This window comes from Maniola jurtina, chromosome 3, assembly GCF_905333055.1.
Source record: "Maniola jurtina chromosome 3, ilManJurt1.1, whole genome shotgun sequence".
Lineage (NCBI taxonomy): Eukaryota > Metazoa > Arthropoda > Insecta > Lepidoptera > Nymphalidae > Maniola > Maniola jurtina.
Genome location: NC_060031.1, coordinates 7,475,432 through 7,491,897, shown reverse-complemented (window position 1 = coordinate 7,491,897; position 16,466 = coordinate 7,475,432). Strand labels below are relative to the sequence as shown.

At 35.1% G+C, this 16,466-nt stretch overlaps 3 protein-coding genes across 5 annotated transcripts; 1 reads left to right on the top strand and 2 right to left on the bottom strand.

The window, feature by feature from the left end:
* Positions 1-4,275, bottom strand: LOC123880831 (probable cytosolic iron-sulfur protein assembly protein Ciao1). 3 transcript variants are annotated; one of them, XM_045929170.1, is made up of 6 exons: positions 4,088-4,275; positions 2,008-2,226; positions 1,802-1,933; positions 987-1,163; positions 530-726; positions 1-212 (listed from the first exon to the last, which is right to left on the bottom strand). In XM_045929170.1, exons 2-6 carry the CDS (start codon positions 2,205-2,207, stop codon positions 28-30), a joined length of 891 nt encoding a protein of 296 aa, XP_045785126.1. In that variant the 5' UTR covers positions 2,208-2,226; positions 4,088-4,275; the 3' UTR covers positions 1-27. The 3 variants fall into 3 exon arrangements, with proteins under 3 accessions (XP_045785126.1, XP_045785125.1, XP_045785124.1); XM_045929169.1 differs by lacking the exons at positions 1-212; positions 530-726; positions 987-1,163; positions 1,802-1,933; positions 2,008-2,226 and adding exons at positions 2,488-3,219; positions 3,299-3,486; positions 3,617-3,899 and having other exon boundaries at positions 4,088-4,273; XM_045929168.1 differs by lacking the exons at positions 1-212; positions 530-726; positions 987-1,163; ... (1 more) ...; positions 2,008-2,226; positions 4,088-4,275 and adding exons at positions 2,488-3,219; positions 3,299-3,486; positions 3,617-4,076.
* Positions 4,276-6,413: 2,138 nt separating this feature from the next.
* Positions 6,414-12,746, bottom strand: LOC123880829. The gene is made up of 10 exons (XM_045929166.1): positions 12,432-12,746; positions 12,174-12,305; positions 11,218-11,364; positions 10,943-11,132; positions 10,113-10,298; positions 9,430-9,728; positions 8,815-8,953; positions 7,813-7,887; positions 7,066-7,273; positions 6,414-6,894 (listed from the first exon to the last, which is right to left on the bottom strand). Exons 1-10 carry the CDS (start codon positions 12,599-12,601, stop codon positions 6,704-6,706), a joined length of 1,737 nt encoding a protein of 578 aa, XP_045785122.1. The 5' UTR covers positions 12,602-12,746; the 3' UTR covers positions 6,414-6,703.
* A 450-nt stretch (positions 12,747-13,196) lies between these two features.
* LOC123880832 (methylosome protein 50-like) lies at positions 13,197-16,371 on the top strand. The gene is made up of 6 exons (XM_045929171.1): positions 13,197-13,522; positions 13,910-14,076; positions 14,337-14,513; positions 14,841-15,006; positions 15,478-15,649; positions 16,049-16,371. The coding sequence occupies exons 1-6, from the start codon at positions 13,411-13,413 to the stop codon at positions 16,254-16,256; spliced, it is 1,002 nt and encodes a 333-aa protein (XP_045785127.1). The 5' UTR covers positions 13,197-13,410; the 3' UTR covers positions 16,257-16,371.
* The last annotated feature ends 95 nt before the right edge of the window (positions 16,372-16,466 follow it).

Below are 16,466 nucleotides of genomic sequence, written 5' to 3'. Positions count from 1 at the left end.
TGGTCTTTAAATTATTTATTTATTGCCTTAAACAGTTAATAATGGATCTTTATCACATTCGCTTACTATGACGTCGGCTTGATCGTCGAGTTCACGTCGTAAATGTGATGAGAATCCCTGAAGAAATCCTCTTTCTGAGTCTGAATGATTGGTAAGAATTACAGAGATTCCTTTCTGGGTAGCGTCGAGGATATCATGATGGAGCATTTCACCTAAAACAGAAAAATATGTTATAAAGCTGCTTCAAATGTCTAATCTTGTTTAAAAATTGATATCTTTGAAAATTATTACATTAATTGTAGAAGACCTGAATGCCAAATTAGCTAAACTTTCTGAACTTAAGCTTCTTTAACTCATTTATATTTTAATATTTAAATAAGGGACTGTGCAGGTGTGTGGGGCATCCCCGCCCCGGTTGCCATCTTGACCTACGTCGAGATCGCAACCGGGCGTACCTTGATAACATACATGCACTTTATGAAAATTAATCTTGAAAATTAAATTAATCATTATGATAATTAACATTCACCTGTTAGGAATAGATCAACGTTAGGAGCTTTTTTGAGCACTGACCCTCCGGATCCAGCACAAAGAGCAATGCTTCGAACAATGTCAGTTGTAGTTTTGCCCTTGGCAATGGCCAATCGGACATGGTTTAGGCCAGTCAGATTTTTTACATTTGTCACAGCTTGAAGAATATCTAAGTTTGTATTAATAGACAGGAGCCTAAAAGCATACAAAAAATTAAAACAATGAATGTAAGCATAATACTATTACCACCCAACTGGTGTATCACAAGACGTAAATTCTCAACATCATGGCTGCTTGGAAGTTGGCATGATCAGCAATGAGGATTACAACGCAGATAGAGAAAAAATACACATACTCTTTCCAACAACCTTCTTCTAGCTTTTCAAAGTTGCGATTTACAATATTACATATTATAATATCTTCATAAGTTTGCAAGTATACTTGTGGTATCTCACCTTCCAGCTCCTGTTTCAGGATCCTCGCCAGGTATAACAGGAACTGAATTATCAAATGGAAAAGCAGATGCAAGCCAGTCATTTACTCCGCCCATTACAGAGTCCCAACTTGTATGAGGGGAATATAGAGAAATTCTTGTTTCAAGAAGCAGTGACACTATACGTTCCTTCCAGGCACTGAAATAGACACATACATTTATTAAATCAAATTTAAATAAATAGGTAGACAATGCGCGACAGAAAACCTATAGGGCACCTACTTACCATTGACCTAGAATCATGAAATTTGGCAGGTAGGTAGGTCTTATAGCACAAGTAAAGGAACAAATCTGAAAACCGTGAATTTGTGGTTAAATCATTAAAAAAAAAAATTAAATGTGTTTCAATTTTCAAAGTAAGATAACTGTACCAAGTGGGGTATCATATGAAAGGTCTTTACCTGTACATTCTAAAACAGATTTTTATTTATTCTTATGCATAATAGTTTTTGATTTACCGTGCAAAATGTCGAAAACATACCCGAGTACGGAACCCTCGGTGCGCGAGTCTGACTCGCACTTGGCCGGTTTTTTTTAACTTAAAAACTCATAATTCTTTATAACAAAGATACTCTGGTCTGCTTTAGTGTTGCTGCCGCCGCGCATCGTGTATGAAAATATAAACATTGGGGTATGTATTTAGTTTTAAAAGGCCAGGGAAATATTTACAACTAAAGCAACTAAGTGCTTTAGTTGTAAACATTGAAGTTGTAATATAGAAATACGCCATACTTCGGCTCTACAGAGTGGAGGTGTGTCTGACGCCTAAGATCTTACCTCTGAATGACTGATTTTAAAGGTGCAAAAATAGGAGGATGATAAGAAATAATCATTTCACAACCTTTATCTTTTGCTTCCAATGCCACATCTTCCGTCAAATCATTAGTTAACAATATTTTAGTAACATTCCTGCAAATAAAAAGATACTTATTATTTTTGATATTTAATTCACTTACATATTAATCAATAATTTGTTAATTTACCTAGGTGTATAAGGTTCAATCAATAAGCCTGTGTTATCCCAACTTTCTGAAAGTTGCTTTGGGGCAAATTTTTCCAATGCTGATATAACATCATTCAGTTTGATACCAGTGTTTTCACCACTAGACATCTTCGATCTTGCTGTGGAATAATTTCTGTAATTGCTTTTGACAAAAAGCCCTTTACAAAACTTTATAAACATCAGTTTGTATAAGTATTTGCTGTAAATTACATGAGAATATAAAAAATTAAACACAGAAATGCTAGCACATGATTGGCCTAGCAATTCTCAACCATGCCCAGAGTGCTTAATCCAAAGCCAAGAATGTAAAATGTGTTTTAGAGCAATCTAGAAAGTTTTAGCTTTGGACTAAGAGACTAGGGCATTCCTGGGGATTGCCTAGGCTAATTGCGATGTGCCTGTGTTTTGGCTTCGGCTTAGCATATTTTTTTTTAAAGTAGTCATTACAAATAATATTTAGTGGTACAGTTAATTAAAAACTATATTACAAAAACAAACAAAATTTATTTGTAATAACTTTACATACATTTGTACAAACAATTCTATACAGAATTCATTAACAAGTAGAAACAACTAAAGGTCACTTTCAAATAATAATAATTGCAGTCCTGTCAGAGTGTTTAATGCATTTCTTGAAATTCTACTGTTCAGTAAATTTCCATATTTTAATTTCACCATTATCACTGCAAGAGACCAGTTCTTGATTTCCAGAGGGGTTCCACTGCACACAGTTAACATCTTGAGAATGTGCATTTTGTTTTGTGCAAATTAGATCAAAAGTGGGTGCATTAGGGTCTGAGTCATCAGCTTCTTTAAAAACTCTTATGATATCGTCCCCACAACCAGTGGCAATTAGCCCTGTTGAAGCACACCAAGTGATGTCATAGATGCATCTTGTATGATATCCAGATAGTGTACAGACACATTTCCAACTTGACTCTCTGTCCTCAACGTTGACACCCTCTTGATTGTCTGGACCATATTCTTGCCAAATTTTGACAGTTCTGTCATCACTGCAAGTTGCCAATCTTTTACCAGTCTTATCAAATGTCAAGCTCCACACTGTGGATTCATGCGACTGCAATGTTGCAATACAGGTCCAATCACTATCCAACTGATCTTCCTTATACATCTTAACAGTGTTATCATATGAAGCTGAAGCTAAAATATCTGAAGATGGATGCCATGCAACCTATAAAGAAAAATATGTTTAAACTGATTGTAACATTAGCATTTTAAAAAAGATTTCAATTTGAAACAGTAGTACAAACTTTCTTCACATCTTGATTGTGTGCATTCAGTACTGCCTCACAGACATACTCGTCTTCTCCAGCTACTTCCCATACCCACACTGATTTATCTCGGCCACAAGTTGCTAGGAGTTGACCAGAAGGTGACCAAGCAACACTCTTTACTTCATTCTCATGTCCTTCTAGTGTCGCATTGCATTCAAATTGACCTGTTAAACATGTAATGATAAATTTTAACTAAGTACATAAGCTTGATTGCCATCACCAATATTAAATGATGTTATCTTTGATTAATAAACTTTCTTTCCGTTAAATAAACAATGTAGTTAGCATACACACCACTTTTTTTATCCCACACAGCTGTAGTTCCATCAAAACTAGCTGATGCCAAGAAATTTCCACAAGGAGACCATGCAACTTCTCTAATAGTGCGCTGGTGACCATCCACTAATACAGTTTTCATTGTCCAAGTTTCTCCTTCCTTACTCCATAGTTTGATTATTTTATCTTCGCCACAAGATGCAAATACTTTGCCAAGAGGGTGCCACGATACATTCCACACTATACCCTTGTGACCATTAATTGATTGCAATAGTTCCAATTTTGCCATTATATTTCTTGACTGAAATTGTATATTTTCAATGTCGCCTTATTCTTCTTAAGTTTTCTTTCACTTACAAAACACTTCACTTCAAAACACTTATTTAAAATACAATAAATTAACATTCATTCAGAGGATTCAGTTACAGAAAATGAGTTACAGTCTAATGACCTAATATCAGTAAATAGTAATAACCTAATAGTACTTACTATTTAAAGTGTACGGATTGAACTAATGGTTGCTACCGCAAAATTTCACCCTTGATCATATGAATGTAAAATTAATGTTAATATTTAATTTATTATAACGTTGATCGTAAAACTTGGAAGTTGGAACTAATGATAAAAAATAGCTGTATTAGGTTAGGTCTAACTAAGTGTCAACCACAGATCACTATATACCGGTATATGTCAACCGTCATCAGTCTTTTGTCAAACTAAATCATAGGTTGCAAAGTATATGGCGGATCCACATGCTTGCGACGAACGCTGAACAGCAAACAACAAGCGCTGGCAAGCGTGTAGACGGGTGTTTGCGTATATTGCCAAGTGCCAACGCAAGGCACAGATAACTATTAAATACCAGTCTAGAGACAGATAGGACAGTGCAAAAGTTGACGGTTAGTTCAGCTGCAGCCGCAAAGCGCTAGTGTCGCAAGACGAAGTGTTGGGACACAATCCCACATTAAAATATCGATAGATATAGATAAACATCCACACATTCAAAGAAATATTACACATGTTTCTAGGAGGACATAATTAATGTGTACGTTTACTACCTCCCATCCACACAATGCTCTAGCGCAATTAATCGCGTATAACGTAGTGATTACATACTCTTTGCGCGACGCCGTACTAGGTCACTTGCCTTTGCAACGCGATGGACGCCGAAACTGTGGCAGCGTGCACGCTATTGCATACTTGCCGACAAAATAGGGAGCGATGGGCGTGGACGAGGAACACGTGAGTAAAGCGACCACACTACGCCTCTCCCTCCGTTCTTCGCTTCTTCTCATGCCACACGGGCATAGTGTGGACGGGGGGTAAAGAGTATAAAGCTATGGTCGGCCTCAGAATTCGAGTACCTAGCAATTCCGCAAAACTATTGTCTCAAAAACCTGTCGCACTTATGACTTTTTTTTATAGACACGCCACAATATCTAACGCCTGTGTCCGCGTCACGTGTCACGCGAATATGATTATTAAGGTGCTACACGACTTACAACTTTGACTGTACGTAAGAATGATATATACCTACTAAAACCTTGAAAGATTGTAGTTGATTGTTATATGTATTGGTGAAAAATCATCAAAATCGGTTCATTGGTTTTTGAAATAATCGCAGCCTTATCGACTTATCCATATATAATGGATCGAAATACACAACCTCCTTTTTGAAGTCGATTATTTCAACAAATTCTCAGTCATAGATGAAAAGGGCCAATAAAACACTAAAATTTTATAAAGTAAGTAATCTAAAATTATATTATGAAAAACTAAGAATTTTTGACATTTGAAAACAAAAAATTAAACACAGACTAAGCAAACTTAGCCTAAACCATGAATTTAGCAAGTAATAATTCTTATTGTACTAGGTAACTAATAATATTACTTAAAATTTCTTTGGCCTAAACAAAAATAGCAACACATACAACTTCAAAAATCTGCGGGCCAAGTGGTGCCATTGATTCTATTCTAGACCCATACAGTGGAGTCAATGAAGCATTTTCGTCGGAAGTCCTCAGAAACATGTCCAATTTTGATGTTTTTTTTTAAATTTTTGTTTTTTATATATTATTTAAAATCAGAAACGTTTTGAAGTGTTTATTTAGTATTAACTGAGAATATGTAGAAGCTTTAGAGATAATCTGTACGCCAAAAATTTACGTAACTTAAAAAAAAATTAGCGTTTTTAGCAAAAATCATCAAAATCGGAGCTGTTTTTGAGGACTTGCCTGTTTTACGGCTTTATTGACTCCACTAATACCCAAACTAAATTATATAAATCGTAACATATTTTTTAAATATATCACACATGTTTTACCAACTATTTTCCTTGTTTAAACAAAATGTATCTCACCTTAGAATAATCTGATAATATAATCTATTCTACGAATATACACACACCTATAATTATTATGAGAATAATTTTTAAATTTATATAAAATTATCTCTTCTACTAATCAACACCACGAGTCGAAAAAAATATCTGGAACAACATACAACACTAGTATTTGCGGGGAAGCGGGCGCCGGCGTGGCTTCGCACACGGAGTTCACCCACCCGCGCGTCTGCCCACAACTTGTTGTCACGCGAGCGAGAAGCACTGATATTGTTCAGAGGTATATATATCGTTGTCCTTGTCCCAATCAATTGGCTTCGCTCAAAACTCAGCACCGCACACAAATAATTGTATGCGGACAGATCGGTATACCGGTAGCAGTCCGGTAATTAAATCAGTTCGCTAGTATGGAGTATCAGCGGTGGTGCTGGCACTTTTTTCCGTCAGCTCATATTGATCGAAGCTATTTATGTACTTACACCGCAAATTATAGGCAAGATATTTTTTGGGCTTCGTTATAGCTATATTATTTATCTACCACTATTCTATACTACATAGGTTATGTATCCATCATTAGATTTAAGCTGAGCGCACATTACAAGGTGAGTCACAAGAAAATCATTTTTTGAGTGTTGCAAAAAAGGAATCCTTAAGTAGGTGACACCTGTTTCTATGATGGGATTCAGAAATACAGCGTGCAATGAGGCTTGGCCGTAATGTGCAAACAGCATTATTAAGAATACAAATACAGCTGCCTATCATTTTCAACCTAGATTGATAGCAGATTTTTCCTTAAAAACTTGAATGTATTGTTCTTCATCTGGATACTCTAACAACTTTTCGTCATTAGGGACGTATGAAAATCCATCAAAATGGGTGAAGTCTTTTGCTATACAATCCTCCAAATTGCAATCCAATCCAATGCGAAAAGGCGCGTAGACCACCTTAAGGTTTTCTGAAAACACAATCTTCTTAATCTAGCTTTGAAACTGGCAGTAAATAAATTAATTCTTGTTACGCTTGGTGGGGCGTTTGAATTGGTACAATAAATAGGTTACTATCATTTTGTATGGCACACCTATTCCAGTGTACTTATAATAAATATATGTCCATTTCAGAAACTCACCCTGAGCAACAAATCTTTCTGACTGATCCCCTGCCGTAACACAATAGAACGGTTGATCTTTTCCTCGCAGATCGTCAACCCCCTGTATACACAACTGGCTGCCATCCACTTCCCAGCCGCGAATCACGCAGATGTAATTGTATATATAGTGATAGCAGATCATGCCCACTCCATACTTTATTGCCTTGTGACGTTTTTTAATTACAATCTGGAAATATTTACAATTACCAATGTATATACTTTTATACATATTACATACCAATGATTAAAATGTTAACAGAAATGTGAAAAACTAGCTGTGCCCGCGACTTCGTTCGCGTGGAATAGTGTCTTTTCGGGCAGCATTCCTTATGGCAGCGGCACGGCTCTCAGCGCGCTTTTATAGCCACGGAAGCTCAGGCGCGAGGCGTGTAGTACGTACTCTGTACGTTAAAAATGTTCGCCGTGATTCTTTAAATTGACATAACTTTTTAATTTATGAACCGATTGACATGAAATAAACACTAAATGTTAAGTGAAGCTTACTACAATATATTAGTGAAAACCGTATCTAAATCGAATAAGCCGTTTCTGATATTATCGTGCACAAACACACAAACAGACAAACAGAAAAAAAAATTACAATTTCGGGTTCGGCATCGATATTATAATAACAACCCCTGCTACTTTTTTTTATATATTTCCATTGTACAGACACCACTTTTCTACAATTTTATTATATGTATAGATAGCAATAAATTGACTTACTCTCCGGTTAACAGCCTCTGGAAATTCGTTAAGTCTGGATAATGCTAGTATCATTTCTAGATGCACGTCTTCCAGCTATAAGAAAGAAATAATTTTTAAAAGGATTTATCTGGGTCTGGAAAGATTTATGGGTCGCTCCAAGTCCAACATCCTGTTGGAACGCCTGCTGTTCCAATGGACATTTATGGGCAGGGCATACCGACTACTCAAGAGTGAGATGGACAACGCATATCAACCTTTGCTATTACAATATGATTTTGAAAACTAATCAACATTTTTAAACAAACATAACGCATTTGAAATTATTGTTAAGTAAAGTTTCCAAAGCTGTTAGTTTTGCAATTTTGTTATTTTTACTCAGTTTATTTGCATACAAAGTTGTTTCTCATTTGGGCTCTAACTGAGATGTTTGAAGGATCATAACTTTCAAAAAAACAAATATAATTTATTGTTGTCCGACATAAAATATAATGAAGTTATAAATAAAATTGATAATTAGCTTGGTTTTAGATCTAGAAAAAATAATAATAGATTGATAGCCATAATGTTTGTAAGCAGCAACGTGTACGAACTGTAACCTTAATGACTGTAGATGTAGGACTTGTGCCATTGTCACATTGCAATAATAGCAATTGTTATGACTAAAATAATAAATTAATTAAGTTATTATCATTGTCACACACTGTAGGCTGTATACTTGGGAGCATACTATATGCCATACTTGCACCTGATTTATTAACCCCCGACCCAAAAATAGGGGTGTTATAAGTTTGACGTGTGTATCTGTCTGTGGCATCGTAGCTCCTAAACTAATGAACCGATTACCGATGACCGATTTTAATTTAGTTTTTTTTTGTTTGAAAGGTGGCTTGATCGAGAGTGTTTTCTTAGCTATAATCCAAGAAAATTGGTTCAGCCGCTTGAAAGTTATCAGCTCTTCTAGTTACTTTAACCTTCACTTGTCGGGGATGTTATAAATTTTTAATTTACACTTGTACTTACATATATCAAATTAAGTGTGGTCTCAATCGCCGGCGAATGTGCATGTTTCACCAAATGCAGAAAGAAGTTTTTGTAAGGACTATGCTCATTGTGATTGGTACCGAAGAAATCCCATAGGTGAATAGCATTTTGAGTTTTGCTGAAACAATTTTTTTCGAAGTTCACAAATAACGTCTAAGGGCCGAAATTAATAAATCAATCTATCTGTAATCTGCTGGTTGATTGTGGAAAAACTGCATCATTCATTACAGTATCAATTGTTGTGATTGGCTGATTTTATGGTATTCTTGTTGCAACAATGCGTTGTAGCCAATAATGAGCGAACATCGACCAATGAGAGGTGACTGCGATCGCGACATTGTAGTTGTCATTTTACCGTAATCGAGCTGATGGCGATGAGTTACTTAGCAACTTTGTTATTTGTGAAGACCATACAATTTTTGATAACAATGTTGCTAAGTAACTTATCAACAGATTACAGATAAGAGTGATTATATGAATTTTGGCAGTAAATCTTAATAGTTGAGAAACTGTTAAGATAACTACTAGTACTATGGAATACGATTTCAGTTTGCAATAGCCACTCTATTTTATTTCAATGTTCGCTACACTTACCAGTTTTTGATAGGGCCTTTAGATTTCATATATGACGAGTATATAAACTTTAGTAATGAATCTGGACAATATTCATAATTTCTCTGCGGGCCGTGAGCAAATGGGCAACTCCTTTTTGGTTTTACCTCACCATTAAAAAGCTCTATTGTATACAACTGATTGGGTTGATCAGTGCTTTGCCACTCTAAGAACAAGTGATTCGGAAATGCAATTAGTTCACATTTCAGACCAAATCTTTTTGCCACAGCTTGATAAATTGCACCATATGAAATAACATTACCATCATTTTCATCTATAACCTGCAAAAATTATGTTTAACTTTTTTTCTGGCTCTCTATCTCTCTATTTTTTTTTTCAATATCTATGTTCAGTAAATTACATGAATTCAACTTTCTTCTTATAATCATTAATATCATAATACGCATAGGTCGAGATGGCAATGGGGGTATGAAGCGGGGGGGGGGGGCATATCCGCACCTCACTCGCACGGGGTTAGTGCGGGGGCGGGTTAGGGCGGGGTGTGCGGGGCGTCCCCACCGCGATTGCCATCTCAGCCTGTCGCGTAGTATACTTAACTGACTCATTCATTTAATTTGAAGTATTAAAGCATTTTATACTTGGATATGACATATTCTAATTTTAAACATAATTATGGGGGTAAAATGAATTAAGATTTTTACTACCTTCACTATATCCAAAGTCTTTGAACCAATTGAAGCAGATACTTGGTTGTTATTATAAATAACTTTTGTTATTGCATGCAACACTTGTTTTTCAGTGTATTTATTTCTATCAAACTGCTGGGTGGGCTTCAATTTTGAATGAGACTCTGTCAAAATGTCTTGAACTCTTGTAACTAGTAATTGAATCTGAAATAAATTGTACAATGATGTATATAACACCTTAGTTGGTGGTACAGTTGATTAAATGAAAATAATTATTACTAGCGACCAGTGGCGTGCACAGGGTTTAAAGGGAGGATAAGTATTAAGGTATGAACATATTTTCTGGCAGGTTATAATGAAAAATAAGTGTAGATTTATCACAACTAAGGTAAGCAGTACTTTTATACCTCTATGAGCTGCACGCCACTGTTAGCGTCCCACCTGGGCTTCGCACAAGTGGCTTATTACAATTATTTTTAAAGAAATCTCTAGTTTTTTTTGAAAATAAAGCCTATGTCACTCAGGTTTAATGTAGCTTTCTATTGGTGAAAGAATTTACAAAATCGATTCAGTAGTTCCCAGGGTAATAAAGGAAGCTTTATGTCTATTTATGTATGAAGTGGAATAATCTTCGAATAACACATCTTATTAGTAGTAACTAGTAAGAATAACTAGTAGGAATAATAAAATGTAAGTATAATTAATCTATGAATCTGAGGACCTAGCACCAATGTTGCAATAAAAGCAATGTGATTATCACAACTTTGGCATTAGGCCCACTTAGCATAGGCTCACACAATCTTAAAAAGCTTTGACAATATGTATTAATAATATGAATTCACTGGTACCCTTTGTTCCACATCTTCATCGCTGTAAATTTTGGTAACATCTATCCATTGTAAAAAGAAGGTTGTAACAAAAACTGGTGTTAACTCAATTCTTATATGTTTTTGTAACCATTTCATAGCCAGGTAGGTGTGGAGTAAATATCGTAGAACAATTTTTGCATAATATATTGTTGTCAATGTATAAAGTGGTCTGTAATAAAAGAGATTTTGAAAAAGTTATACAAAATATGATTATAATGCACAATTTTTTGCATATTTTGTGCTTACTTACTTACTTTAAACATCGTTTTGAGTTAATTATAGTATTTCCTTTCTTCACAACATCTTGAAGGATATAAATTGTATAGTGATAATGCAAATTATTATCTGTTGCAATTGCAAAGAATGTTGACACATCTGTTAAAGCCACCTCTTTGACTCTCCTGAAATTTAAACAATAATTAATAATACTAGGTACCATATAAACAGATATTTACTTTTTAATGATGATAAAGGACATTTTAAAATTAGTTCTCTGCTCACTATCAGCTGATGTTAAAATATTGTAACAGTATTTTTTGGCAATTATGAAGTTAATTATAACAAAGACATTTCAGCTTCCGATACGATCCACAGGAGAACCAGAGTAAACTATGTAGTTCAATGGGTTGCTAAGCTGAATTGTAATGAGCAGGGCACATAGTTCGAAAAACCAATAGATGTTGGGGTCCCAAGGTGCTAGAATGGTGACTTCGCAACAGAAAGCAGTGTTAAAAGACCTCTTAAAAGCTGAACAGGTAATATTATCAAACTGTTCAACTAACCACTGCATTCAGGCAGTGCAACACTCATTTACATTACCAAGTTTTTCACATTTTGAAGCTTTGGTGCCATATTCACCACATCAGTTCATCACAACAGTCGACTTAAAATGAATTTGTGAGTGAAATTGGCTCAGTGTGAGGTGCAAGCCAATCTAACTTAAAACTGTCCCATGTAATAGGGTCACATTTGTCCATACTAATATTATAAATGTGAAAGTATTTGTGTTATTTTTTCACAGCCCATCTGCTTTATCAATTTTGACAAAAATTTGGTACCTACCGAGCTAGCTTGTATTCTGGAGATGGACTTTTTATCCTAGATAATCAAAGTTATCCACAGAGTTTAAAAAACCTAAATACATGAAGACAAGGTCACAGGCATCACCTAGTAATAGGTATTTAACTTATTAACATATTCTCACACTTACCAGTAATATTCTGGTGGCATGGCTATTAGTTTCTTACATACACTTTGTTTAATTTTATAAAACTGGATTAACTCTCCAAGCCAGTTACCATCGTTACGTTCACTAACAAGATTGACTAATGCACTTGGTACTCTATAAAGTGAAAAGAGAGAAATGATGAATTTACAAATATTTCATTGTCTAGATAAATTATGATGAAAATGAAAAAAAAATGTTCAAGTTATTTTTGTACTTAGCTTGTGATCAAGACTAACTTACGTTTCTGAATATTTCTTTTTCCACAAATAGTCGTTGTTAGATACTAGTTCAAGAAACTGTTTACACGTAGCGCCGAAGTGGATAATATCACAGGGTTTGCTATTTACTAATATCAACGTAATTATTTCGTCAGGTAAATTAATAATAGAGGTTATAGTATCTTGATTCATTATAATGCGCAATGATTTACTTTTCACCAGAGGTTAATAGTATAACAAGTTACAAAACACGGTTTACAATTTATATCTGTTAAAATACCTATTTATTAAATTAACAAAATTGAAAGCGGCTCGATTGCGGTAGAATAGAATCATGACACTGACAGACAACTACAATTGGCTACAATGTGTCCCTCGCAATCATCTCTGATTGGTTATATCAAATCAATGGGTTGATGCTCGCTTACTATAGGCTACAATGTATTGTTGCAACAAGAATACTTAAATTCAGCCAATCAAAACGATTGCGATTGTAATAATGATAAATCCAGTTTTCCCGCAATCGAGCAAGTGGTAAGAGACAAGCGTATAAGTCACAGTTAACCACAAGTATAACGTAGTGATTACAAACTCTTTCTTCGTCTGTGTTGGTGTTGGTGTTAGCTAGCGCGCGTGCTCTGCCTTTTTGGAGTGTTTTTTTTTTTGTTAAAACCACAGAGGATACTAGAGGATACTAAGTATGTTAAAACTGACTGGGAAGCGCTCTAAAGGGGTGCTGCGCGTGTGTCGGCGGGCGCCGGCACGGACGTAGTCCATACTTATATAGTTTCCCTAACGTGTTACAAATAACTTTGCAAATAAGCAAACAACTACAAACTTGACATTGGCTAATCTTTGTAAAGCCAGACGAGAGAGGAAAAAAAAAACTGTTGGACAAGCAAGAGCAAGAGTAAAGTACACTTTTATTTATCTGAGTGTAACAATTAAATGAATTAATTTCAAAGAACTGAGGAAGTATTGCAAAATTTACAAAAGCACCTATGGAAAATAGCAATCAAATAGTTCCGCCGCATTTAAATGCCGAAGCTTATAGAACGTGCACATCAGGAACCGGCACACAACCTTATCTCGACTATATTCATATTAATACTGGTACTTAAATTTATTTACAAATTTCATTAGTATTTATAGTTAGATGATGCCTGCAACTTCGGCACCCCTGAAATTAGGTTTTAAAAAAAAACCATGGGAACTTGATTTTCCGTGGTAAAAGTAACCTATGTCCGTATCCGGGATGCAAGTTACCTCTGTTACATTTTGACAAAATCAGTTTAGCCGATAGGCGGAGTAAGGGCAACAGATAGACAGACACACTTTCTCATTTGTAATATTAGTTTGGATAGTTAATGGATTTAGGGCATCAGTTAGAACTGACCTCAAAATACTACATTATTATATAGCTCCACCACATCTATTAATCTGTTAATGACATTAATAAGCGACTTATCAGCAAGAGATCCAATAATCTGTTCATTGTAGGGGGAACTGCACTTGTAGGGTGTTCAGAACTAACAGGACGATACTGGAAGGGTGGTGCCAGTATTTGTGCTAAATGGTCAGAAAATAAAAGTAAAAGGACTCCGAAAAAAGACATTTATCTCTCAAGTGGTTCTGCAGCTGGGTGCTTTATTGAGAATTCAAATAAGGTGTGTAAATTTATAAAATGTTTATTTATTAACTTATTATTTGGACTACATCTGTATCCATTGATATACTCTTAGAAGCGCTCAAGGATTGCATATCCTATGTCGTTGGTTAACTCTTTCCTAATTTTTACACTCCTTCAATACAGAATAATATTCATATTCTAGAGCCATTGAGCACATAATTATGACACTTAAGTTGAAACTCTGCAGTTTAATTAAAGTATGATTGTAGTAATAAGATTATTTGAATTTTTCCATAGGTATTGCTTTGTGAAGATAGTGGAGCTTTAAGCATATGGACATGCAATGTTGACGATGCATGGAATGAATGGAGTGAAGACATGTCAGTGGCTGAACATGATGGTGCAGTGCTGGCAGTGGACTGCCTTGACCCTGGCAATCAGTACGTCACAGTTGGTGATGATGGAAACATTAAGGTATTAACAGGCTATTTGAATGTGAATTGACATTTCTACATTTTAGCCCTTATAGGATCAATTTATCGTACTATACCTGTCAAGGGAACCAAAACCTCCAACTATCCTGTTAATCTAGAATCATAACCAGGTTGCAAAATTCAATTTCTTACAGTACAAGTAAAGGGAAAAAATCTGATAACTGTGTATTTGTGGTTACATCACAAAAATATTTTAAGTGTCATTTCTTGAACGATGGTGGAACTTTTGTTTGTGAGTACCACTGGCACTTGGCTGGTATTTTGAATGGCTTTGGTTTCTTTTTTAAATTCCTTAAATTTTTTGCAGGTGTGGGATATCACAGACTTAATATGTGTACGAAATTACATTGCAGCACATAACAAATCGATTTATGGAGTTTCAGTCAGACCACAATCAGGATGTAGTTTTGCAACTGGATCTTTAGATTATTATGCATCTTTATGGGATGAAAATGTTGTTAAACCAGTTTTAGGTAATTATTAATATCACATTAAGCTAGTATTTTAGGATTCCATACCAAAAAAGAAAAGGAACTATTCTGGCACAATTAAGTTGTTCGCCCATCTGTTCACATCAACTTATTTCACTAACTACTAAGTAGTAATTTGATTTGAAAGTTGAAATAGTTTTAAATAATGCTTGCCCAACCTTAACTGTGCAATGACCTTCATTTGTATATTCTAATTCCTTAAATAGATTTTCATTTATTCTTAAGACCCATAGTTTTTGACTTCTGCTGAAAGTCATCAAATAGTTTTTCATTTTTCGAATTAAGTTTTCGTTATCTTTGCTTATACTGTAAGGTTCTGTGTTTTGTACTGTGTACCTAACTACTGTGTTTGCATTATGCTTCCAAATTAAATAATAAGTATCGATTGATTTATTTAAATAATCCAAGAATCAATGCCATTTGAAATGTTAATCATTTTATTACATTTGATAGATCTAGCTAAAAATAACTGTGGCATCCGTTGTTTGCAATGGCTGGATGAAAATCGCCTCTTCTTTGGCGACGAAGCAGGAACATTGACGCTGATTGATGTTAGGAATCCCGAACAAGCGACTAAACTAGCCGAATTCCCGGCAGCAATCCATAAAATATGTGTTCAAGCTGAGTAAGTATTTATTTATCTTTATCTTATTCTTTCCGATATATATGAATAACTAGCTGATGCCCGCGACTTGGTTCGCGTGGATGTGGGTTTTTTAAAATTCCCGTGGGAACTCTTTGATTTTCCGGGATAAAAAGTAGCCTATGTGCTAATCCAGGGTATAATCTATCTCCATTCTAAATTTCAGCCCAATCCGTGCAGTAGTTTTTGCGTGAAGGAGTAACAAACAAACACACACACATACAAACTTTCTCCTTTATAATATTAGTGTGATGTGATGCAAAAGGGTCATAACTCATAACCCTCATAAATGGGGAATGAGATGCAGAGAGAGTGTTTCTATAAATCTATCAACCCTGTGGAGAATACCTATATGTAGTACTAATTTATTTCTGGTTTTAGATGCAATCGAATTTCTGTATGCTGCGATAACAAAATATTATCGGTCTTCGAGTTCCACGACGATTGTAATTTAAAGTTGATTTATGAAAACAGAAGTCTGCATAGTAATCACATCAGAGGAATGGCTTGGGATGTTGACGACAGAAATGTTTTACACACTGTTGGATGGGATAGCGAAATAAGAACCCACAAAATAAGTACTGTTTAAAAATTTATTTATTAATAAGTAAATCCAAAAAAAAATATTTTATGCATAGGATTCAAAAGCATTCCTTACTGTTCTGCATCTGAATTTATAATGAGCAAATAAAAAATTTAATGATCATGTGAATTTCATTTACAAGCCTTTGTTGTATTCTTTTGAAGTGAGACAATAGTTCCTCGTCTGCGCAGAGTTGTAAAGCAATTTGGTGCTTTG